The 26,397-nt window shown below is 32.7% G+C and overlaps 1 protein-coding gene and 1 long non-coding RNA gene across 2 annotated transcripts; both read right to left on the bottom strand.

Annotated features, from left to right (window-relative positions):
* Positions 1-3,457: 3,457 nt before the first annotated feature.
* LOC127144367 (uncharacterized) lies at positions 3,458-3,803 on the bottom strand. Its single transcript, XR_007816029.1, has 2 exons — positions 3,764-3,803; positions 3,458-3,656 (listed from the first exon to the last, which is right to left on the bottom strand). It is a non-coding gene; the product is annotated as an uncharacterized LOC127144367 (long non-coding RNA).
* Positions 3,804-7,774: 3,971 nt separating this feature from the next.
* Positions 7,775-14,088, bottom strand: LOC127144237 (uncharacterized). Its single transcript, XM_051079927.1, has 7 exons — positions 13,964-14,088; positions 9,352-9,465; positions 9,005-9,261; positions 8,699-8,914; positions 8,432-8,623; positions 7,996-8,350; positions 7,775-7,910 (listed from the first exon to the last, which is right to left on the bottom strand). The coding sequence occupies exons 2-6, from the start codon at positions 9,458-9,460 to the stop codon at positions 8,003-8,005; spliced, it is 1,122 nt and encodes a 373-aa protein (XP_050935884.1). The 5' UTR covers positions 9,461-9,465; positions 13,964-14,088; the 3' UTR covers positions 7,775-7,910; positions 7,996-8,002.
* Positions 14,089-26,397: the final 12,309 nt, after the last annotated feature.

Below are 26,397 nucleotides of genomic sequence, written 5' to 3'. Positions count from 1 at the left end.
TGTCCGGTCGATTTTTGTTTTCTTCCTTTCATCCTCTAATACACTCGTTCCTTTCGTCTTCTCCCTCAAGTTTTGTATGGTTTCTGTTCGTAATCTTTTGTCCGGTCGATTAGGGTTTTTTCCGTGGAAATCCTTTAATCCATTCGATGGTTTCGTCTTCTCCCTCGATTAAACCATTATGCCCTTGCGTTTTCGCGATGAAACCGGATTTCGTTACGCCGAATCTCTCTCTAAATCTCTCTCATCCGTCTCTCTCACTCCGAAAGGGCTTCTGTGTTCGTTGAAGCCGACGAATTCGTTGGCTCCGAACACGATTTCCTTTTTGGAATCGTGGCTTTTGGCTCCTTGAAACCTTCTTGCCGCCGTGGTTCGTTTATGCTCTCGGGTCCTTCGATTGGCAATAGGACAGATTCTTCACGTACCCATTGGAGCTTAGTAGGGAGGTTTGGAGTTCTCAATCCACTTTTTTTTAAAGCCGATGATGAGTTATAATTTCTGCTGAATTGTTCTCTATTGTTTACCAATGTCTTATGTGTTCTGTATTGTTACCTATGTCTTCTGTGTTGTTCTGTATTGTTACCTATGTCTTCTGTGTTGTTCTGTATTGTTTAGCTCTATTGTTGTAATACTCTTACAATTGTTGAGTTCATGATGAGTTCAAATTTCTGTACAATTGTTGAGCTCTATTGTTGTAATACTCTTACAATTGTTGTTACCTATGTCTTCTGTATTGTTTTGTCCGGCCATGATGAGTTCAAATTTCTGTAATACTCTTACAATTGTTGTTTTTTTTTTTTACAATTGTTTTAGTATTACCTCTCTGTGTACAATTGTTTCATTTTCAAATTTGTTACATTAATTTTCAATTCTTCTATTGTTCTGTATATGTATTCTTTCTATTATTTTGCCATGTCTTATTGCTTTATTGTTGTCTCTTCCATGTCTTTTTAGTGTATGGATTTGACTTCACATTTCCTTACAAAATTAATTTCACTCTTCTATTCTGTTTAATTGTTCTGTTACAAAATTTATTTTACTCTTCTCTGTATTCTTTCTGCCTAGTGTTGTCTCTTCTTCCTTTCTGTCCAGTGTTGTCTCTTCTTCCTTTCTGTCCAGTGTTGTCTCTTCCATGTTTTTGTAGGGTATGCTTCTGTTATAGGTTTCAGTATATAGGCTTTGACTATGCTATGCTTTATGTCAGTTGGTCTTTATATTTTTGTTGACCTCCCTCCAAGTCCTATCAACTTGCCCCATCTTTCCCCTATATATTGGCACCTTTCCTCTTTTCATTCACTGCATTCTTCTTCCTCTTTGTATCATCTCTGTGGTCTTAAGTTACATTCTGTAAGTTCTCTTCTTCTTTACTGTTACCATGTGTCTTTTGTACCCTCTATGTGCTTGTAACTTATCTTTTGTATTCATTACCGTTACCATGTACGTTGTCTCTTCCATGTCTTTTTAGTCTATGGTTTTTGCTATATGTTTTCTATACATTTCTGTCCTTTATTTATTTTCCTATAACTATGATGGAATTCCATTCATTTTTTTGGAATGGAATCAAAACTCTGAGGCTACTAAATTAAAATCAATCTTGTTTTTACGGTTTCCCGATTCAATCTTCATTTGGAGTTAAATTTTTCGTCCTAAAAAGGTATGTATATTTAATTTTTTTTCATACGTTTTCTATTGTGTTTTAATTAGAAATAATAATCATATTCTTTTCTTATGTAGGACGTTGCGACGAAGGAGTTCGAAATTATTTGAAGAGGTACTCTTGTAATAGCCGTTTGTAGGCTTTGATAATGTATTTTATTTTTTTTTCGTTTATTTCCGGTTTTGTATAATTTTATAATAAACATTTTGTATATAGAACATTCGGGTTAATTTGTTACATAATGTATCCTTTTAATTTTCTGTTTTTTAACAATTTTTTTTTTCTATATAGTAATAAAGTTTGTACAAATGTGTTTGAAGCTTTCAAAATTTAGTACACACGTTCCAACGTTTAATCACATTTTTTTTCGTAATTTATTCCAAACCGTTTTAAACATAAATTATAACTTTTATTTTTCTACCAACAAATAATTAAAAAGTGTAATAAAAACTATTGTATATAGAATTGAGAGTTCGTGGCCAAAACTTGTAAGAACTATAAAATGGACATAGGTTGAGAAAATAGAGATAAAAAATATTTTGTATTTTGTTAATTTATATTTGAAGATCAAATGTTGAGATTAGTAATTATGAGGAATATAGAAGTCATAAAAAAATTCCTACATTCTAAATAATTAGGTTATGTAGCATATTGTGAAATAATTAGGTTAAAAAAAATATATACATTGAAAATACGTTTTTTCCTAAAAAGAAAAAATAAAATAGGTTATGTAGCATATTGTGACGTTAAAGAAAGAAAAAATGTTGGTGATTTTCAAACTTTTTTCCCATTCTCGATTCTAATGTTCTTAAGCCTCATTTTAATACCAATTTTTATATTTAATTTCAAACTAATGAAACTTCAATTTTTTATAAAGTTATTTTATTCTCACACATTTGTATGAAATTGTATTTTAACCACAAAGTTATTAATATGTTTTCACCACATATTTTTTTATTTTATTTTTACCTTATTTATGTTTCGTTGAATTTTGTTTTCCAACAAATTTCATTTCTATTTTTAAAATACTTATTTTACAACTAAAATAGATTGTAAAAATTGTTGAAATAACCTTCTTTATTGTTTGGATTTCAATTGTTCAAATAATCTAATTTTTTTGTTCTATGTTTATAGTTTTACTAAATAGGGATATTACTAAGTTTACATATCTTTTTACAATATATCGATATTGTACTAATTTTAAATAGTACATGTTTTTAGGGAACTTTACATACATTGTAATGGATGAACAAACACTTATTGGAGTTCTAACTGCATTCACGTTGGCCCAACGTCAGATTTTACTAACGTTGGAGCTATTAATGAACAACAATAAGCGTCTCCCACATATACCGCCCGATACACGCCATAGAATTAGGGAGCTTGCTTACTTTCGCATGATACACGAGTCAGATCTTGTGTGTCGGCAAAGCACGCGGATGGATAGGCGAACATTCGCAATTCTATGCCATTTACTTAGAAATGTCGCTGGTCTTTCTTCAACTGAAATTGTATTGTCAAGAACTTCTTTTGTTCATTCCTAATGTTTATTTTAAATGAAAGAAACTAGTCACAATTTTCGAAAAGCGTTATAACGACTATTTATATAGGTTTAAAATTGGATGACTTCGCTATCGCCCATTAGAAATATTGAATAATTTTTTTATCTTTATAAGAAATTAATTGTAATAAATTTATCACAATATGTTCAGAAATTAATTTTAATTTGGCCAACTGTATATATTAATTTAATAACATTACACATACAACAAATAAAATAGGAGAATAATACGGATTCGAGGATTTCGTAAAAAAATATGCAATAATTTTTTTATGATATTTACAATTGAATTTAAAAATATTATACAACATAAAAAATTAATTAACCCAACCCATTTAACAATTTTCCCAAATAAAATTTATCACAAAATCCACATAAACCTACCCACTTAACCCTTCCCCCAAACACATTTTATCATAAAATTCCCATAAAACTACCCACCTAACCCTTTCCCCAAACACATTTTATCATAAAATCCCCATTAAACTACCCACCTAACCCTTCCCCCAAACACATCTTATCATAAAATCCCCATTAATCCTCCCCACCTAACCCTTCCCCCAAACACATTTTATCATAAAATCCCCATTAACTCTTCCCACCTAACCCTTCCCCCAAACACATATTATCATAAAACTACCTTTTTAAACCTTTCCCCCAAACAAGGGTTATGATAAAACTAGGTTTAACTTAACACTAGTTTTATCTTAACACTAACCCTTCCCTAAATCAACCCTTCCCCCAAACGCACCCTAAGTGATTCTTGATGTAGCTGTCCAGCTAGTTGTTTAATATTTAAAGAGTGACAAAGATGATGAGTCTATGAAACAAGGCATATCATATGCAAAAACATCATACAATTTTCAATCGTATTAAGATAATCAGAAAACAAAGAGATAAGTGTGAATGCTTTGACAACAAACTAGCCCCAGGACACAGTTCTTTTTGTTTAGCAGAGGTTGGATTTGATTCAATTTTTGATTTGTTGAACATTTTTTTACATCAAATTTCCTTCTCAAAAGGACGAAAAATGTATTCTTATTCTTTAAAAATAAAAAAAACGATTTTCTAATAGAAAAAGTATTGCCACCTTCTCCTGTTTGCTAAAATCATTGGATATTTGTGACAAAGAAATGAAAGGAAGAGGATATGCATATGAGATCACGAAGATAAAGGAAGACCATAGCAATATATGAATAAAACATGTGATAAAAATGAGTAATGAAATTAGATCTTAAATATAAAGATTTGTACTTTCTCTAAAAGTATAGCTGTCGGCCTATTTCTTTTAGTTTTAGGCATGCCTTTGATATTTGACAAATTTTGCAATTTTATCCGAACAAATTCCTTATGAGATATTTATTGTCCGCTTATTCACACATATGTTCAATTATATCCATGCAAACATTCTTTTAAGAGAAGGAAACAAAACAATTTCATCCACCACCTGATTCAACTATACTTAATATATATATATTTCTTTCGGTCAAGCAGTGTCCAACTTCCACCAGTTTCTTTGTTAAAAAAATCATAAGTTCACTCTTTGAAATTTGTATTGAATTAAATTACTAAAAGTACTTGGACAAACTTAGTCTGACGCTAAATTGATTGAAAGTTCAAATATCAAAATTATACTCACAACATTTGAAAGTTTAGAAAACAAGAGATTTAATCTCTTGTTTTTTTTTTTTAATATTGTCTCACCGTTTAGTTTAATTTTCTTATGTCGTGTTATCAAATCATTCATTTAGTTCCCAATAAGTGTAACATGTTAATATTATAATACGACTAATTTTGGTAATGATTTGTCAAAAACGATAATCAAAAGTTTGAAAACTTAATGAAAACATTTTAGAGGCCATTTGTTTCACGTGCACCTAGATTTCTATAGAGAGGACATTTGGATTACCCATATTAAAAAATTTAACGCATTGATAGACACTGATAGTGTTGAGACAAAACCTCTCAATTCTACTGCATGTATAAATAGATAAATAACAGAGAAATTAAATAAAGCAATAAAAACTAGAAACACAAGAATTCCCTTGAAAATCTCTTAACTTGGAGAAAAACCACGGACAAGAAAGAAATCTTATATGTGAAAAATTGCTACAATTATAAAGAATTGTTTTCTCTCTCCGAGCCCCAATTACAAGAACACCCTCTCAAAGCTTTTGACTACTTACGCCTTTTACCCCCAGAGAATACAAAGGATGTGAGCTCTTTTTATAAGTTTGGAGCCATCCACTTTCCTATAAAATAATTGATATGATTTAATATACGTTATTTGTCAAAAAGTTCTAATAGGTAAAAGTCTAGCGATGTTTAACTATATATGATATTAATAGAATATGAAATTTTCGTATATATTTAATAATATTTCGAAGGAGTTGGTGGGATAAATTTAAATCATGTATAGTCAAACTCTTATTAAATCCTCTATTTATATGGTATGATATTTTCTTTTAAATTATTATTATTGTTTATTTATTCTTATTGTTTTCCTATTTCAAGTGGTTCAAGTGTGACAATTTTTTATTACCTTTATTTTTCTGGGTACCAGCTCAACTCATCACAATTGCAAGTTGGTGGGTCAGTGTCATGCCAACTATACACACACACATTAATGCATTTTCAAGCTAAATGTAATTCATCCATCATAATATACAAAATGCATGGATTTTAGTTTATTACTTCTTTTATTGTTTACTTGCATTTTCTAATTGTAATCATAAACCATATTGCAATTTAACTAATTGAGAAATGGAAGGTAAACACGATAAAAAAACCTATTTAATAATATTTTCAATTCAAGTCTATATTTAATTATACTACTCATTAGTTTAGTAAAACTTGACCTTAGCACTTGATGTTTCAATAGATTGATTGTACGCAAATATAAACTAATAGTTTAAATAGTGTTTGCTCTTACTTATTGTACTCATAGTACGATTAATTTCTTAAGAAAGTAGCAGTTTTACATTTCTCTATTCTATTTCAATAATTCTTTTTGGAAATGATTATATATGATTTGAACACTACAAACATCACCTTATTATTTATATTTCATTTAATATTTTTTTAATGTAATTTTGGTACTTTCTAATTTATATTTTTAGATAATATCTTAAGTTGGGGTGTTGATGTGACTTAAAGTTTTCATATTGAAAAGCTATCTAAAGTGGTTGTCTTCAAATTGTTTTGAACAATTTGTGATGAATCAATATCAGTCTGTGTATCTTTCAAGTTTATTCATAAGTACTCCTTAATTACAATTAAAATTCTAAGTTCAGTTCAATAACATTAGAGTGATATTGATCATCCCCACTCTCATAAAATATTCAAATATTGAGTCAAAGAACTTGTTATTGAATTGAAAGAAAAAACAAAACATGTAACAATAACAGAAAATCTATACACAAATTTACAAAATTCACTAACAATATGTTAGTTACATCCATGAGGTAGAGGAATTACAACAATTTTATTAGAAAAAATATACAAAAATATAGAATATAGGTGTGTCTAAGGTTAGAGAGTTTATATAGCACACTTCTCTAAACCTTAGAGGCAAAAATATAAATAATACAAAGATGACAAATACATAAACATATTTAAGGTATTCCACATAGTTGTTCTTTATCTAAAAAACTTTGAACGTACGAAAATTTGTGTCTATCTCAATTCTGAGTTGAATTAAATTGATTTTTAGTATTTAAGAATTAGGGTTTACACATGTATTCAAAGGGTTCTTGATTCTAATTCGTTAAGAGTACTTTGCATATTATTTGTATCAAAGCTTAGATAAATGTTGATCTAGATCAATAAACACATTATTTTTATTTGAGTATTGAAATTGCTTCTTTAGATTTTGTTTTTATTTGGATTGTTATTGTAATGTTTTGGGCCCAGGATTCAAAATCTGGATTCGGCAACTGACAACCCTAGCATTCTCTTGCATCTTGACAATATCATCCTTACTTGTCTTAAAAGGTTTATTAGGGGGAAAGTTGTCTCCACAAACCAACACGGGTCCTTTTAGCATGCTTTGTTAATTCTCACTTCACATGCATCCCAACAAAGAATTTTTCCAATCTAAGCACACTTAACACTACAAGAGACGTGGGTACTCCCGACGCACAAATACGTCGGCGAAAATGCAAAGAACGTCGGGAAAGGATATCCCGACGTACAAAACGACGTCAGGAAGAACGTCGGGGGAAATGCGTCGCTAGAGGCTTTCCCGACGCCGATTTGGTACGGCGTCGGGAAAGCCTTTCCCGACGCCGTGAGATGCGTCGGCATCGACGGCGTCGGAAAAACCTTATTCCCGACGCCGTCTATGCCGACGCATCGCACGGCGTCGGGAAAGCCTATTTTCCGACGTTTTTTTTCCCGACGTAATGAACGTCGGGAAATATTTTTTTTATATTTTTTTAAATATTTTATTTTTACTTTTTTCCTTATAATATTTTGCTCAAACATTCACAATGATGTTCGGATTGCTCAAAAAAATTTGGCGACGTTTTGGATTAAATTAATAAATATACAAACACAAATTAAAAAATAGAATTAAAATTAATAATACGAATAAGTTGACTACAAGAAAATATAGTTCTCAATATACAAAAAACATAAACATAAGACCCAATCTCCCAACGAGGTGCGTATGCGCGTCATTCTACACCTTCGGTCCTAAAAATGGTATAAAAGTAACTAAGTTTAATACATAATCATATATTGCAAAAACTTAAGAATAATAGAGACATATACGACGTACCGCAGGGCTAGGGATCATGTGGTGGTCCCTGTTGTGCACGAGTTAGGTCTTCAATCATCTTTTTCATAGCTTCCACTTGTGAAGCTAATGCATGGTGATTTCTATCTTGTACTTCAATCCGTTCCAAAGCTTCATGAAGTTTAGCTTGTAATTCAATCTCTTTTTGTGTGGACTGCGAACAAGATGTCGACGAACTGCTTGCACTTGCCGTTCTGCGGGCCTTCGGCTTGGGTCCCCAACCAAGGCCTTTTGAGTAGCCTGGTCGTCTACCCAACACCTGATCGCATATCTCATCCTCAGAGAGTGGCTGACTACCCTCTGGGGTAGGCTGGGATTGGAGTTCCAGCATTTGATTCTGCAACAAATTTAAAAATTATGTTAGGTAACGCGCAAAAATATATAATAAAAGTGGATAATTAATAAGGGTATAACTTACATGCGCATCCTCGGCGGCCTGCGACACGAATGTCCCAGCTCGAACGTGTGTTTCCCGGAACAATTCCACACGATCGACCGGCTGCCCTCTTCTTTCAGCGAGCTCATACTGTCGTTGTAGAAACGACTTGGACCCGCTACTATGATTGTAAGGCTGCTTCTGTCTAGCAGCCTTGTTTGTCCGTGATTGCTCCTGCATTAAAACAATTATATTGTTTATTTCTTATACATATAAAAACTTGTTATCATAATTAATCATGACAAATACCTGGAATGCACGGCTGATATAATGGTCGCAGAGGAAGTACCAATCCTCATCACGTCCAACCAATGCGTTTGGTGGGTTGGCACGAGCCTCCTCCGGGTCGCTGTACTTTTTGAAATGTTTATGACAGTCGGCCCGGAACTCTTTAAAGGTCGTGAGCATCTGATGCTCAACAAACCTGTTCATTGCTTGATCATTGAAATCAAGCACAAAGAATCGCTGCACATTACAAACATAACACATTAGATTGGTTAAAGTTAGATATGTTTCAAATGAAATCATATATAAATGTGTAGTGCATTTAATTACCTGGAGGTCGCCCTTGACGACCTCAATGTATTCTCTCCCAACGTCCGTCCACTTAAGACAGCGGACGGGAAATGTCTTTCGCACGCACACGCCTATCGCTTGGCTGAAGCGAACGGCGTGTGAAGAAATAGGCTTCTCCGCTCCAGGGGCGATCGTCATCGGAATGCGCCCATTTATTGCAACGTGGCGCTCTAACTCCAAGAGTCGAGACTGCGCACGTCTCCTAGGAGTCGGAGTCGTTTGTTGAGAAGAAGACCCTGCTCAATAAATAGACAATAAGATATAAAGTTAGGAACCCCTACATGAAATATTTGTAAGTTAAAAATGAATAAAATTCTTAGACTCACCCGTATTGTCGCCCACAGATGACGACCCTCCCGCAATGTTATCTAAATCCTCCTCAAACTGGAGGAACATATCGTCCGTCTCCATAAAACTTGATCGTCGATATGACATAATGACTATGGACATATAAAAAACAAACATTCAATAACCAAATACAAACACATAGCTAGAATCAAAATATATAAACTAGATATAAATATGTGCATACGTGGTTTAATTTGTCACTATAATTCCTCATCGCTTGCATGTGACAAGTGTTCATCCACATCGTCGATGAAGTCGTCAGTGACATGACGCACAACCGGTCTTTCAACGATTGTGGGATCAACGTCATTTCTGCATAGAGTGTCATCCTCGATGTAGTCATCCACTTGGTGGCTTACAACAACTTCTACTATATTAATATGGTCATTCTGAACATCCTCCACTTCTGGCACGTCCCAAATACGCTTATTTTGGATGACTTGCACAACTTTCCAATTGATACCATTTTTTGGATCATCTACATAAAAAACTTGATGTGCTTGAGTTGCAAGAATTACAGGTTCCTCCGCGTACCAAAATCGGGATGTGTTGAGAGATTTGTACCCTACTTCAATGTGTGTCGTTCTTTGACTTTTGTTTACGTCCGTGTCATACCACCGACACTTAAATAGCCATACATTTCTTCCCAACGGATATTGTACGTGCAACACTTCGTCCAGAACACCGTAGAAATTATTGTCTCCAGTTCCACTTGCATCGCTTTCACCAATGACCATTATTCCACTATTTTGAGTAGTACGTCGAGAATCAAGTTCAATAGTGTGAAATCTTACACCACCAACGATGCATCCATTGTAACAACGAACGTCAAAGGATGGTCCCATCGCTAGTGAGAAGAAATCATCAGATAGGTTTGCAGACTGACGCAGTTCTAACACCTGTGCTCGAAACCATTCAGGGAATGCTCGTTCATGTATTTTATACAAATCCATAGAAGTTTGAGCATGTCGACGTTGGAGCCTCAAATGTTTCCTAATAGAGATGAGTTTAATTTCTGTAAGAACAATATATAACAAATATTTAAAAATTACAAAGATGATGAATATGCTTACTTGCGATACTCTGATATTTCGTCAGCATTATTCAGTATGTACCAATGGAAGAGTCGTTTCTCTTCCTCTGATATAGCACGAACACTTGATGCACCTAAGGGTCGTACTTTCTGCTTGAAAATTTCAAAGTCACCAATTACCTCGTTCTCTACAATGGTATCATCATTTCGCTCATCTCTTGTGAATCGAGTCTCTATACCACGTAGGTAACGTGAACAAAAGGTACTAGATTCATTCATGATATAGCCTTCTGCAATTGACCCCTCAGGACGTGCTTTGTTTCTAACATACTGCTTTAACGTTCGTAGACTCCTTTCAATCGGATACATCCAACTATAAGAAACCGGACCAGTAATCTTCGTTTCATATGGTAAGTGAACGGCAAGGTGCACCATAACGCTAAAAAAGGCAGGTGGAAATATTCTTTCCAACTTACAAAGTATGATTATGATATCTGCTTGCAATCTGTCTAGATCACTTACTCTTATCGTTCGGGCGCACAAGTCACGGAAAAAATTACATAATTCGGTTATAGCAGTGTATACGTTCTTCGGTAAGAATGCTCAAATACCAATTGGTAGCAGTCGATGTAATAAAACATGACAATCATGCGTTTTTAGTCCTGATATTTTCCCCTCTCTTTCATGCACACATCTCGATATATTGGAAACAAATCCATCGGGAAACTTAACTGATTTCAGAAACTTACAAAACTCTACTCGTTCACTGGTAGTCAACGTGTAGCTCGCATGTGGCTTCACCAATCGGTTACCCACTTCTACAAGATGTAAATCCTTTCTTATCTTCAGATCTTGTAAGTCCAACCTAGCATTCGTGGTATCCTTCGTTTTCCCTTTGATGTTCAATAACGTACCAATCAAATTGTCACAAACATTCTTCTCAATGTGCATTACATCAAGTTTGTGACGTAACAAAAGTCTCAACCAATAAGGAAGATTGAAAAAAATACTTTTCTTCCTCCAATTAAGAGCTCTCTTTCTTTTCTTATCCTGTATTGAAGGATGTTTACTCATAACTGGAAATTCCAACTGATCTAGTTGTTCTAATATTTCATGCCCATTCATCACCACAGGAGGAGCCTTACGCTCTACCTTTCCATCGTGTAGCCTACTTCTACGCCACACGTGATTCTGTGGAAGATAGCGTCTATGTCCCATGAAAGATATTCTACCTCGTATCCCGAAGGACGATCTATCACTCATGCATATAGGACATGCCTAATACCCCTTCGTACTCCACCCTGATAGGTCACCATACGCCGGGAAGTCATTAATCGTCCACAACAAGGCTGCGTATAGCTGAAAGAACTGACCTGTAAGAGAGTCATACGTACGCACCCCAAAAGTCCATAAGTCTTTCAATTCCTCAATCAATGGTTGGAGATACACATCAATTTCCCTACCAGGAGATTTAGGACCGGGTATGAGCAATGACATAAAGAAATTTGTCTCTTTCATGCATTTCCATGGTGGCAAATTGTAAGGAAGTAACACAACAGGCCACATACTGTACGAGGTACTCATTTGACCAAATGGGTTAAACCCATCTGAAGCCAAGCCCAAACGCACGTTTCGTGGATTAGAAGCAAAATCGGGAAATTCAGAATCAAAGTGCTTCCACCCCTCTGCATCAGCTGGATGTCTCAAGACATCATCTGTTTCAACACGTTTGTCCCTATGCCATCTCATGTCAGCAGGCCCTTCCTGCGATACAAACAAGCGCTGTAATCTAGGTACTAAAGGAAAGTGGCGCAATACCTTATGCAGAATTTTTTTCCCTCTATTATGATTAACCTTGTACCTAGCCTCGCCACATGTAGGACAATGTTGCAAATCAGCAAACTCTTTCCAATACAATACACAATCATACTTGCACGCGTGAATAGTCTCGTATCCCAAGCCCAAGTCACGAAGTTTTCGTTTTGCTTCATAAAATGAACTAGGAATAGTACTATTACACATTGGAAACGCTGCTCTTAAAAGTTCTAACAACATGTCGAACGACTTGTTACTCCAACCATTTATAACTTTCACATGCATCAACTTAACCAAAAAATTCAACGACGAAAATTCAGAACAACCGGGGTACAACTCATTACGTGCTTGATTCAATAAGTCCTGAAATATATTATTTGTTGTATCTTCATCTATATTTACCCCAACATTCATCGCCATTTCATCTTCCAAACGAAATTCCTCTATTTCCTCTTCATGTTCAATAGGGGCTTGTAAATCATTTAGCATACCAAAGATATCACCTTCTTCATTAAATTGTGTACTACTAGTTCCTTCATTAAAAGGATTACTACTAGTTCCTTCCTCAAAGTTTTCTGTACCTCTATAGCTTAATGACTCTCCATGATACACCCATTCTGTGTAGTAGGGGGATATTCCTATAGTCAGCAGATGTCTTTCCACACCCTCTAATGAGCTCCAATTTAAATTCAAACATCTCTTGCATGGACACCTCAATCGTCCGTAAGCATCAACGTGAAATTTGGCAAATTCTAAAAATTGGGTCACTCCATGTCTATACTCAAGGGATAACTTATTTCTAAGTTTCATCCAACCCTTATCCATAACTGCAGGATAGCCAACACAACCTAATTATTAACAACACAATACTTCAAAATATCTTCACATCCTACAAACCCCTCCAAACTACAAAGGCTACCATAACTGCAGGATAGCCAACACAACCTAATTATTAACAACAAAATACTTCAAGCTATCCTAACTACCACCCCTTGATACCAGCAAATTCAAAACAAAAAAGGCTACCATAACTGCAGGATAGCCATCCCAAACATAAACAAATTCAAAACAAAAAAGGCTACCATAACTGCAGGATAGCCATCCCAAACATAAACAAATTCAGAACAAAAAAGCTACCATAACTGCAGGATAGCAAAAACAAATCTTAACACACATATTACATTCCCAATTCAATTTAACTATTAACTCCCCCCCCCCCCCTCCAATTTCAATTTTTCATTCAACTATAAATTCCCCCCCCCCCCCCCCCCCATCTCAATTTTCAATTTAACTTAAACCCCCTCCCTCCAATTCAATTTTAAATTTAACTATTAACTCCACTCCCCCCCCCCCCTCTCCAATTTCAATTTTCCATTCAACTGTAAATTCCCCTCCCCCCCCCCCCCCACCAATTTCATTTTTCAATTTTCAATTTTCAATTCAAATATAAACCCCCCTCCCAATTCAATTTTCAATTTAACAATAAACCCCTCCCCCAATTCGACCCCCATTCAATTTTATTCAATTTTCTAAAACAAAAATCCTAAACCATTCAAATTTCAAATTTCAATTCAACTACAAATTACACACACTCTATACAAAAATACATTTAACAAACAAAAATCTATTCCAAAAGAAAAATCCTAAACTAATTTTCATAAAAAATAACCCTAAACTAATTTTTATCAAAAAAAACCCTAAAACATAAACTTAAACTAAATAAATTTACATATTTCACTTACCTAAAGTGGCAGACGGCGACGAGGAACAACGGCGAGGGCGGTCGGCGACGGACGGCGGCGGACGGCGGCGGAACGAAAGGAAACAACGGCTGCGGCGACTTCTTCTTCTTCTCCTTTCTTTTTCTCCTCTCCTCTCGGCTTCGGTTCTGTGAATACAGAACTGAAATGAATTTAAAGGGGATTTCCCGACGCAGTCACGAGGCGTCGGGAAATCCCCCAAAATGCGTCGGGAAAAGGGGAATTCCCGACGCTCATTAAACCCCTTTTCCCGACGTTTCACGCGGCGTTGGGAAAAACCCCTATTCCCGACGCCGCTCCCGACGCACTGTGCACGGCGTCGGGAAAAGCCCCTTTTCCCGACGTATTCTTGCCGACGCCTTCGTGGTGCGTCGGGAAAGATTGTTTTCCCCGACGCATCTCCCGACGCGTGGTTGATGGCGTCGGGAAAGCCCTTATTCCCGACGTTCTTTATGCCGACGTGATTTTCGGCGTCGGGAATTCTCCATTTTCTTGTAGTGTAAGTTTGGAGTTTCTATGATTGAACCACCGAAAAAGAAAAGTGTGCCTTGTTGGTATTGGTAGTAATTTTCAACTATTTTAAGCTTTTCTTAACCTTACATTCATGTCCATAGGATCCCTCTCATTCAAATGGATACCAGTTCATTCATGTTTCTCTCATAAACTCCAGACGTTACAATTATTCCAAAAAAAAAAAAAATTGAATTGACTTTGTTAGTTTTAATTTTTTAAAAGAATATATATTAGACAACAACAAGAAGGAGGAGACGCCATAACTTAGGACCAAGACACAAAGTAGAATGCACAACAAGGTAACAAACGCCAAAGAAGAACACCCCCAAGCTCAAAATTACATCCCTTAGAGTAAGCCAAAAAGAAAAGAAATACCAACATAACAAGCAAAATAAAAAGAAAGAAAAGATAAAAGAACAAAAAGTAGCACAAACTATCTTATTGAGATTGATAGAAAAATGAGATAGAATATCTTTATATTATATCTGTTGGGTTTTATGTCCTACAATTCCTAGTTTGTAATTTTATATATTTTGTTTTTCAATAAAGTGGTTATTGAAGAATTATAAGTAAAAGTTCTTTATTCTTGAATCTAATAAACTAAGGTCCCAAAACCATCTTGGGTAAAACTTGAACTTTATGGTATATACATAAACATGGGTCAAGTTTAAGTATATAGCCCAAACGATCTAAAGTATATGAATAAGGTTGGATACCTTATTTTCTGGAACACTATGGATGTGGCCCGCTTTGTAGTTAGCACAAACGATGTGATCCTAAATTCGTTGATTTAAAGTCATGTAAGTGGGGGCATACTATGTAAAGAGTTTACATAAGACCGAACCATGAAATAGAGAGTTTTACATTATAACGTCGTTTATTGTTTAAAACAGGCTATTTCTTTCTATTGATGACCTAGGTAGTTTAATATTAATTCTAAGCTAACTATGAACTCCCGTTCACACGAGATTATTCTTAAATCTGCATAGGTTAGGACAGCTCATTAGTGTTGGCTCAATAAACCTCTCATTTCAAGGAAAGATCGGGTGGATAATTAGGGACATAGGGTGCAAGATGGAATTCACTCCTACTCTTTATAGGATCAATAGATAGGTTGTTCCCTCAAGTGTTGAATCCAAGTCTTGAACAAGGGGCTCACCCCTCTCAGGCCAATGAGAGGGATTTGGTTTATAGGTTGGATCTTAAACGAATTGTTCATTAGAGTATTGGTGGGACTTAAAGTACAAGATGTGCTCTCGGGGGATAAAACAATATTTTAACCCAATCGATATCACAAACAATTGGTGAGGATTGATTTATTAATCATGTTTATATAAGGTGGGCACAATTATATCTATAGCAAGGGGAGCAACTATGGGACTTTAGTGGAATTAGTTAACGAATGTTGATTAGCTCAATTCAAAGTGTTTAGCTAGTTAATCTCGGATCTTTGGAGCCCATTATCTGTAAGTCCATTAGCTTCCTCTCCTAGCTCTTATGGAATAAACTTAGAATAGTATGTTAGATTAATTTGAATTGTTTGAAAATTAAGAAAGGAGAGCGAAATCGATAAGTATATATGATATTGTTGTTGGTTATTAGTTAAGAGATAGAGTTTTATATTTAAATATAATTTGAATATCAAGAGAATATGAATACAGATTCATATTTGAAAACTCAAAAATCATGGAAAGGGTCAAAGTTGAAAAAAGTCAAACTGTTAACTTTTGATTTTGAAAAAGCAAATTTTAACTCGCTCTATATTCAAAAGTGATCATTTAAATTCTAGAAAAGAATGAATGTGGATTCATGTTTAGGAGTTCAAAATTAGTCAAGAAGGAAAATATGGTAAAATGTCAAAATGTTGACTTTTGGTTTGAAAAATCAAAGTTTAACTTTGATTAAATTTGTGAAATGACCATTTTACCCTTTGACTAAAGTTAGTGGAATAGTCTAACTTTTTTTAATAATTTCACTAACTCTAGTGAGCTTTAAGTGGATGCTTAGCCCTATAGTAATGAGATAATCGTGGAAATAACAAATTGAAAAATAACAAATCCCAAAAATCTTTTGATTTAGCAAAACCATTGGCTGTAGATTTTCTTGACTTTTTTATATCCGATTATATCCCTTTATATAGAACAATTCATTTCTTACAAATAGTGTTTTTGGATAGGTCAAAAAATGAGGTAGAATTTCACAGATCACGAATACAATGTATCTTCCGTAAACAACCTTCATTTTTGGTAAATCTTAGCTAAACATGATATTTTCTTGCTGGAGAAGATTGCATCAATATTCTCTAAAAATATTAATGTAGTTTCTATAAGATTTTTGCATTCTTAGGATTTAAATCAATTAATTACCAATTTGTTTCTATAATTCATAATATATATGTTTAATAACGATTAGAATTTAAATTTTAGATAATACCCCTAAAATAATGGCAAATATAAATTCAATAGGATCAAATTCTTTATATTTTATAATATATATCAAAACTTTATTAAATAATACATTATACATACTTTTAATAACAATTTGAATTTAGATTTTATATAATCCCCTAAAATCGTCAATTGGAATTCAAAACTAACAAAATATCCGTAAAATAATGGCAAAGATAAATTCTTAATAACAAATTAAATTTAAAATTTAAAATTCAAATTGTTATAATTTAAATTTTAACAATTTACATTCCAAAATATTTATCAAAAATTTATTAAATAATACATAATACAATTTTTTAATAACAATTAGAATTTAAAATTTATTAATCAATTTTTTTATAACAAATTTGAGAGAAATATGCAAATTTGAAATTTGAAATTGGAATTTTATTATTTTTGATATTTTTTCCTAACAACCATTTAGTTTGATATAGGAAAATATTTTATTAGTCTTGATTTGTTTTCATAATCTCCAAAATTATTTATTTATTAACAAAAAATTAATAAATTCGATTTAATCCAAAATATTTCATTGAGCTCTTTACAAATTATGGTTAGTAAATAAATATATTTCATGAACCTACTTGAAAATATTTGTTTAACCTACTTTAAAATATTTGTTTGTAAAATACAAGGAAAATATAAATTTGAATATATTTAATTTGTTCCATTTTCTTTATTGTTTATTTCTCTTTTTTCCATAATTTAACAAAATCGATTTATTGGTTAAATCGGCCAGGTTTGATTGCATTGATTTTCTATAGAGTTACAATTTATTTGTACATACTACGACAATATTATTCTTTCCATATTAGATCCACCGTATTTGACGAAATGTATAGCATATGTTGGTGACACAATTATATTGTAATTTATGCTTTTAAATAATGTGATAAACTATTCGTTATATATCATGATCGCATATTCAAATATTAATATTTAGTTGCTCATTTAATCATATACTTTTTCAATAATAATAAAAAAAAAAATTTAACATTAAGATGGATTTGTTACAAAACCAAGAATAAAAACAATTTCCTAAATAGTGTAATTGAATCATAATCAAGGTTGTTTAACTAACTAAACTTTATAATAACTAATAGATTTAAGATTTCTCAAACATAGTATATGTCGAGTATGAATCATATTATAAACAACAGATTTGGGACACAAACAAAAAAATAAAAAAATTTGTCATTAAGTTATAGTATCACTCCCTTAGGTACGTATAGGATAATCCATATATTCCACATACAATGTATTTGAATAGCTCAAAAAATGAGATACGATATTAGAAAGAATACAAAGACAGTGTATTTTTCAAACATTATTGAAATTTGGTAAATCTTAACTAAATCTTCTATTTTGTACCGTGTATTTTGGAAACATCATTCAAATTTGATAAATATTAACTAAATCTGCTATTTTGTTGTTGGGCAAGATTGCAACAACCTCCCCTATAATAATGACAAATATATATATACAAGATTTTCAGCTTTGTTCTATTTTAAATAATTTATTAACAATTTATAAAATAATACATAATATATATTTTTAATAACAATTTGAATTTAAATTTTAGATCATCCTTTAAAATAATGTCAAATATAAATACATGACTTTCAATTTTTTTTTATATTTTAAATAATTTATTAAATAATACATAATATATATTTGTAATAACAATTTTAATTTAAATTTTAGAATTGTAATTATGCCTCAATGACATTTTTGCAATTATTTGAATCTTCTTCGTTTATGTTTTATTTGAGAAAAGAAAAGAATGAGATTAAGAGAGGGGGCAACTGACAGAAAAACACAGTGAGAGGGAGAAAGTTTTTCTTGCAAACAAGAGAGGAGACAAGTGTGGCCAGCGGAGAGGAAGACGTTAGAGTTTTGACGTACACTATGATAGATTTTTTCGAGCAGCGTTTGACAGCGTTTGACGTTGATCGTGGGTTTGCAGCGGGTTCTGGCATTCCAACATTTATTGGAGTTGGATTTAGTAGATTTTCACGAGTTTAGCCACGGACATAAGGATAGAAGGATCGAGCGGCGTTTTCGACAAGTTTCACGATGAGTTTCACCATGGTTCTTCTTGGGATTTGCAATGGGTTGTTCAACACGTGAGTCTTCGATCGGAGGAGCCGACAAGAGAAAAATTTCTTGATTTGCACCCCAGCTCTAATCATTTCTACCTGAAAGTGCTCGATTTGAAGAAAATATGAAACGACTGCATAAATTATGTGGAGCTTTGATGGCGATAGGTGTTAATTGTGTGTTTGGAGTTTGATTTTAATTATAGGGTATTTGTGGTTTCTTGAATAATTGTATTTAGGATTCAATTATTTCACTTAGACATTGTTCCAACAATTTTTTCTTCCATATTTTTCGATTTTGCTATTGTATCAATTTAAATAAAAAATTTCCATTTATCCAAAGTAAATATTCTATTTTGCTATTTTTCTTGTCAGTTCTATGGTAACTATACCTAGCCCACTATATGATATATAATGCTTTATAAGGTATTGGACTTTGGTGAATAATTACATGCATTTTTGCATGTAATTATTCACCAAGATAGTGGGAAAAATTCTAGTGGCGGGTTCATGTCAATTTCATGCAGAATTCACAAGTACTCAAGAGCTGAACAAGGTATAATTTCTATAAACCCTATTTATGTAATTAGGATCTATTATATTTGATCCTATTTCTGATGCATGTGTACTCTAGAGTTCCATCAATATCTACTGTCTCAAATGAAAAACATATACTGGAAAGGTTGCATGCTTTATCTTTTGGATTATATTATACTCATACAGAAGTAATTGAAACATTTGCAACAATGAACCTGAAGTTCATGTGAATCCATATATATTTGTTATTTGACATGATTGGTTTGATCATCTAGGATTTATAATGATGAAAATAATCATTGAAAATTCACATGAACATCGACTGAAGACCCATAAAATTCTTTAATCCAATGAATATTATCGTTTGGCATTGCACCATCACTCTTTGTTGTGCATGACGTGTTCCATGTTTGATGTTAAGAAAGTACGCGACAAATCCATCTCATGTAGTGGATTACGAGGCATTAGAGTTTCATGAAAATTTGAGCTATGCAGAACAACCAGTTGAGATTTTGGCTAGAGAGGTAAAGATGTGAGAAATAGAGGGATTCCTTTAGTTAAAGTCTTATGGCGGAATCACAAAGTTGAAGAGGCTATGTGGGAAAAAGAAGATGACATGAGAGCTCGTTACCCAAAGTTGTTCGAGGATTAGAACTTTCGAGGACGAAAGCTCCTTAAGGAGGATTAGAACTTTGGATTAAGTGGGTTCATTGTTGTTGCATTCTTGAAGGTACCGAAGTCAAATTCTACGACGGATTCGTTTAGAGCGTGACTCCCCTCTTGCTTGGGTAAGTGGTAGAACATAAAGTTATGTGTTTTTGTTAAATGACCTTACTTAGTATTGTACTTGAACCATTAAATTTTTTTTTATTAGGTGGATTCTTTGGTGTTTGTGTTTGGGGTGAGGCAATGTGATTGCTAGTGTAACTACATGATGATGAGTTGACTTACTGATTGAAATTAGACTGTCTGACTGATTATACTTAGAGACTGGACTGTTAATTGAGATTGTTATGTTTTGATTGTTGTAGAAAATTCAGATTGCATTGGGGAATAACTGTTAGCTTTATCTATGGGGTAGTGTACCTTTTAGGAACGGTGTTCTACGGGATCACCACATGTTGTGCATCCTTTGGGATCACTCGACTGATATGTGTATCTGACGGGATCACTAGACTGATATTTATGTCCTTCGGGATTACTAGACTAATTGATGTGTGTGTCTTGTGGGGCCACGAGATTGTTCTGTGCAGGGTACCCCTTAATAGGAAGCTAATGGGTATTGCCCTATCGGAACCAGTAGTAGGTCTCTACTGAGTATATTTCATACTCACCCTTTTATGTTTAACTTTTTTAGGTAAATGTAATGTACGAGGCAGACTGGCGAGGGGCAAGAAGGATGCGTGAAGGCCATACGGGAATGTTTAGCTTAATGCTTCCGCTCAATGTCTTTATTGTTTCGTTTTGAGGATTTTTATCTTGAGTTTTGGTTAGAAACTTTTTTCGTTTATTTTTTTTTTGTTGAAATTTTATAGACTGTGTTTGAAATTTTTGAAATTTATTTGAGAAAATTTTTTTATTACATCTTGGAGTTTTTAATGAGTTTTGAATAGGGTCTTTATTGAATTTTTATGATTGAATGTTGTGTCTTAGCAGTAGGTAATGACCTGATCAGCGTAGACTGAAAAGTTGGGTCGTTACAGCATTCCCGTGGTATCTCATTTTAACAACAGGTACTTTTTTATTATTTTATTAATTTTAAAATTATTAAACAAGTTGCCACGTAATTTGCAAAACATTGTTAAAGCCTATATATATATATATATATAATCATCGTAAATATGTCATAAGTAAATATAGTTTTTTTTTTATCTCTAATTTTAAAAGTATTTCATTAGTGTACTTTTTTTTCTTCTTCAAAGAATTGACTTGGGATCGGAGTTTATATAGTTTAATCTAATGATACATGACATAGCTACTTTTTCTCTTCTTCTTCTTTTACGTGTTCTTTTTCTTTCTTTCTTTCTTTCTTTCTTTCTTCGTTTTTTTAGTATAGACATCGTTCAGATTTTTGTCAAAAAAAATCAATGAGGTTCTTTTTAATTTTTAACGATTATTTAAAAAATAGGTTAAAAAGATATTTATTTTAAAAGATAAAAAGATGTTCATCATAAATAGAAATCTTTTATCTACATCTTTTAAAGAAAAACTTGAAGATTTGATAGAGTGGTTATATATTGAATCTTTATGCTTGGTTTGTTGTGGGCATCACTGAAAATAGTTGAACTGCGTTCAATGAATTCAGGGGAATAAGAAGATTCATCCATAAATTTAGGGGAGCCTGAATCCTTTAAGTTATATTGTATTTAAAGATAGTCATATATTTCCTTATTTAAAGATAGTCATGTATTGATATATATTGACAATGTTGAATCTTAATAATATTTCTTATCTAAGCTACGAAACAACCCCAGACGAAGGTGGTATTTACCGAACTGGGTTACCAAAGCTCTATGTGTTATTTACTTCTACATATACTTAGCTATTTTTCTCGTTATTTACTTTGAAATTAACTAAATAACTTTATCGATTATCTCATCACTTTTTCAGACATGACATGATTCAAACGTTGACAATTGTGTATAATATCATAAGCTTTGATAGCAGTAAATTGTTTATATGAGATGACAGATCAAAAATTCTTTTATACACATATTTTTCACTATACTTTATAGTTTATATCCAATAATAATCTTCACCTCTGATTGTTGTTGTAATAAAGGAGGTCAACGGTGAGTACTGATTTTCTTTTTTTTTTTTATCAAATTTTTATTCATAATTCAAACATTTTATTTAAATTTTTTAAACGACCACTCAAAATAAGAGTGTGTCTGCATTATCTTTTAAAACATTTAAATTTAAAAAACAACATTTTTAGAAAATTTGAGATGTTTAGTAATTTTAATTTTCAAATGCATTTTTAGAAAATGAGGTTAAAAAATAATCCATTTTAAAGAAAACACTCAAAACCAAAATTTGAGAAAATAGATTTTTAAACAAAATCATGTATATAAATACTTGTAAAAAAATCTAACAAAACATGTTAGTTTTTAAATTTTAAACTTATTTTAAAGAAAGTGTTTAAAAGAATATGTAATATGAAAAAATATTTTTTATAGATAATTCAAATACACTCTAAATTTTATCATTAAAATTTTGTTAGAGTAAGGTCTCATTTGATGACATTTAGTCCGAATTTGGTAATCATTTGAATTTTTAAAATTATCTTACTTTGATTCATTATTTCCGTTTTGTTGGCTATACTTTATGAGTGTTTTTTAAACAAATCTAAAATTGAAACTAAAATAAAGGTAGTTTAAAAAATAGTTTTTATTTTTTCGAATTTGGCTAATATTTCAACACTTGATGAACTTGAAAATGATGGATGCATCTCTATGTTTAATTTTAAAAAACAATAAATAAATAAATAAAAACAATATATTTCAACCTTTTTGTTTTTTGGTTTTTTAAATTGGTTTTATGAATGTTTGACAACTATTATTGGTTTTCTAATTTTTAAAAACTAAAAACTAAAAACATGTTTGACAATTCTTTTTCGTTTCTCATTTTAAACAAAAATTATCGACTTGTAATTGTGTTTTAATTTTATTTTTCTAATAAAATAAGTGATGCAAATATCAAACTATACCTTGAGCTTTGGACGAGTCGTACAATCTATCTAATTTATAAATTAATAATTATATCAATTTAAATTTTGAATTTTAAAAATTAGTTTATTAATTTTAAATTCAAATCGATAAAAGAATATTAGTATTTTAAATGAATTGCTAATCACAACTGCAACGTCTTCTATTCAAAGATAAAATTAAAAAAAATATAAAAATAAATATAATTACAAAATAATATATATATATATATATATATATATTCAATTTTGTAAGAGCAAATTACAGAGAAAAAGAAAAGGAAATAGCGAAAACAATTAATTTGAATTTTAAAAAATTAAACCAAAGTATTGAAGTTATGTTTGTTTAGCGTGGAGTTCGAACTTTGAATGCTTAAATTACAGATGGCTATTAAGTAAGGTCAAATGATAAGCACTGTTTTGTTTTCTAATTTGTTTTATTTTCTAATTTGTTTTATTTGTAGATCAAACCTTTCATCTAAGTATTTTAAATATATTTAAGATAAGTATGTTAGGTAAGACTCTCAATTCAATGACTATTTGCTTTTGTATCTTGAAAATATATTTTAACAACAAAATTTGTTTTATTAAATGTTTTTTATTATAAATATTGTCGATTGACATCTATTATGGTGGACCATACGTTACTTCCTCCGCATTCCACGTAAAATATCATATCTTGAAGAGTGTTCATTGTCATGTGTCATTCCTTTCATATATCTCATCTACCTTGTCAAATGTCTTGAAGATACCTTCCCTTATTAACCATGTTATCTATTTCATACTTACCAAATTGCCTAAAAACAGTAGTAGTTAGTAATTTGTAAGACACTCAATATTGGTTAAAATTCCAAACATATTCGAGGTATTGGAAATTTTTGAAGTTTTAAGAATATTATTTTGTTTTTATTATTTATATCATTATTATTATATTATATATTCTCCGTATCCATATTTTGGTCCTGATTCGTGTGTTCAATTTCCCACGAAAAAAAACTTATGTTTATACTTCTTTGATTCCCTTCCTTTCTTTATTGTTTATACTTCTAGTTATGCATGCAACAAATATGTTGATGAAAGTTATAAGTGGCTAAACATTTTAAGTTTTAGGGTGTTGAGATAGGATTTAGTTACTTTTGAATTTATGTTAGATTTCATGCATGGATATTGTTGAATTTTCTGTTTTTCAATGAGATATATATTGTGCTTAATTCTTATTGATTTGATCATCTATGAACAATAGGTTGAATATTTAATCTCTTATTATGAAAATATAAATTAGATAAATAGTGAAATTTGTTAATCACCTTGCTCAATGCCTTACTTCTTACTTCTTAATTTGGTATTAAAAAATCAGTTAAAAAAATGTTTATGTCATTTGATTCGATGCACTATTTTATTTTATTTATTTTCTTTAAAAACTAGATAGGGCCCAACTTAGGATTTTTATTTAATTTTATCTTTAAACCATTTGTTTATGATTTTTAACAAGTAACAGAGGTTTTGGTTTATTTTTCATTTTTAAATTTAAGAAAAATTTATTTATCTTTTAATTAGTAATATTTCGGCTTAGTATAAGGAGTTGGGTCGTCGTTACATTACTTCTTAATTCTTAATTTGGTATAAAAAAATCAGTTATCATCGAAGTTACATGAGAATGAGTTTTTTTTTTTTTTTTTTCCTATAGAAAGTATATTCTTGATTTATATTTCTAGAGTTAACATAATGTTTATACATGATTCTCTGTTAATAAACTAATAATAGTTTAATGAAGTAGGTAATGAAATCAACATCTTGAGACACAATTTAATTCTTGGATTTTCAACATTTTTGTTGCTTTTCTTTATTACTTCAGACAATATTGCACGTTCAATTAGATCAAAACTCCATAGCTAAAATTGACACAATCCTAAGGAAGATAAGTAACGAAGTAAATTTGATACTTGAGAACGATAGTTGGCCTCTAAAGGCATTTTACTACAATATTGATCACATACTTGCGTGCGCCTGTGTGTCTACATCATGCTTCCCTCTTACCCCTAACTCTCATGTATAACAAAATTCCCTTCCTTGCGTGCGCAGTTAAGACGGAGCTTTTGACTGAGGCTCACAGTTCCCTGTTTACCATGCACCCTGGGAGTACGAAGATGTACCAGGACTTAAGGAGTGTCTATTGGTGGAGGGGCATGAAGAGGGAAGTGGCAGACTTTGTCAGTAGGTGCTTGGTGTGCCAGCAGGTGAAGACACCTAGACAGCATCCAACAGGGTTGTTGCAACCCTTGAGTGTGCCAGGGTGGAAGTGGGAGAGTGTGTCGATGGATTTTATTACGGGACTGCCCAAGACCCTAAAGGGCTACACGGTGATCTGGGTTGTGGTCGACAGACTCACGAAGTCGGCCCATTTCGTGCCAGGGAAATCCACTTACACTGCCAGTAAGTGGGGGCAGTTATATATGATAGAGATTGTGAGACTACATGGAGTACCCGTATCCATCATTTCAGACAGAGACGCTCGTTTCACATCGAAGTTCTGGAAAGGACTTCAACTTGCATTAGGTACGAGGCTGGACTTCAGCACGGCATTCCACCCTCAGACTGATGGTCAGACAGAGAGATTGAACCAGATTTTGGAAGATATGCTGCGGGCCTGCGTGTTAGAGTTTTCAGGAAGTTGGGACTCCCATCTGCATCTGATGGAGTTTGCCTATAATAACAGCTATCAGGCTACTATCGGTATGGCACCGTTCGAGGCTCTGTATGGCAAGTGCTGTAGATCCCCTGTCTGCTGGGGCGAGGTTGAAGAGCAGAGGATGCTAGGCCCCGAGTTAGTGCAGACTACCAACGCAGCCATACAGAAGATCCGAGCTCGTATGCTGACAGCACAGAGCAGACAGAAGAGTTATGCTGATGTACGACGTAAGGACCTCGAGTTTGAAGTGGGAGATATGGTCTTCCTGAAGGTAGCACCCATGAAGGGTGTTCTGAGGTTCGCGAAGAAGGGGAAGCTGAGTCCACGCTTCGTTAGGGCCGTTCGAGATACTGGAGCGGATTGGCCCCGTGGCTTATCGCTTGGCGCTACCCCCATCTTTTGCTGCAGTACACGACGTATTC

Source organism: Cucumis melo, chromosome 12, assembly GCF_025177605.1.
Source record: "Cucumis melo cultivar AY chromosome 12, USDA_Cmelo_AY_1.0, whole genome shotgun sequence".
In the NCBI taxonomy this organism is placed as follows: Eukaryota; Viridiplantae; Streptophyta; class Magnoliopsida; order Cucurbitales; family Cucurbitaceae; genus Cucumis; species Cucumis melo.
The sequence above is the reverse complement of the archived record's forward strand: the minus strand, read 5'-3'. Positions and strand labels throughout refer to the sequence as shown.

Excerpts from the sequence above, each read along its gene's own strand:
- LOC127144237 (XM_051079927.1), bottom strand. The coding sequence starts at position 9,460 with ATGTCATATCGACGATCAAGTTTTATGGAGACGGACGATATGTTCCTC. Across the intron at positions 9,262-9,351 it reads ATCTGTGGGCGACAATACGG|GGTCTTCTTCTCAACAAACG; the intron begins GTGAGTCTAAGA and ends TTTATTGAGCAG. Across the intron at positions 8,351-8,431 it reads AGGCCGCCGAGGATGCGCAT|AATCAAATGCTGGAACTCCA; the intron begins GTAAGTTATACC and ends AATTTGTTGCAG.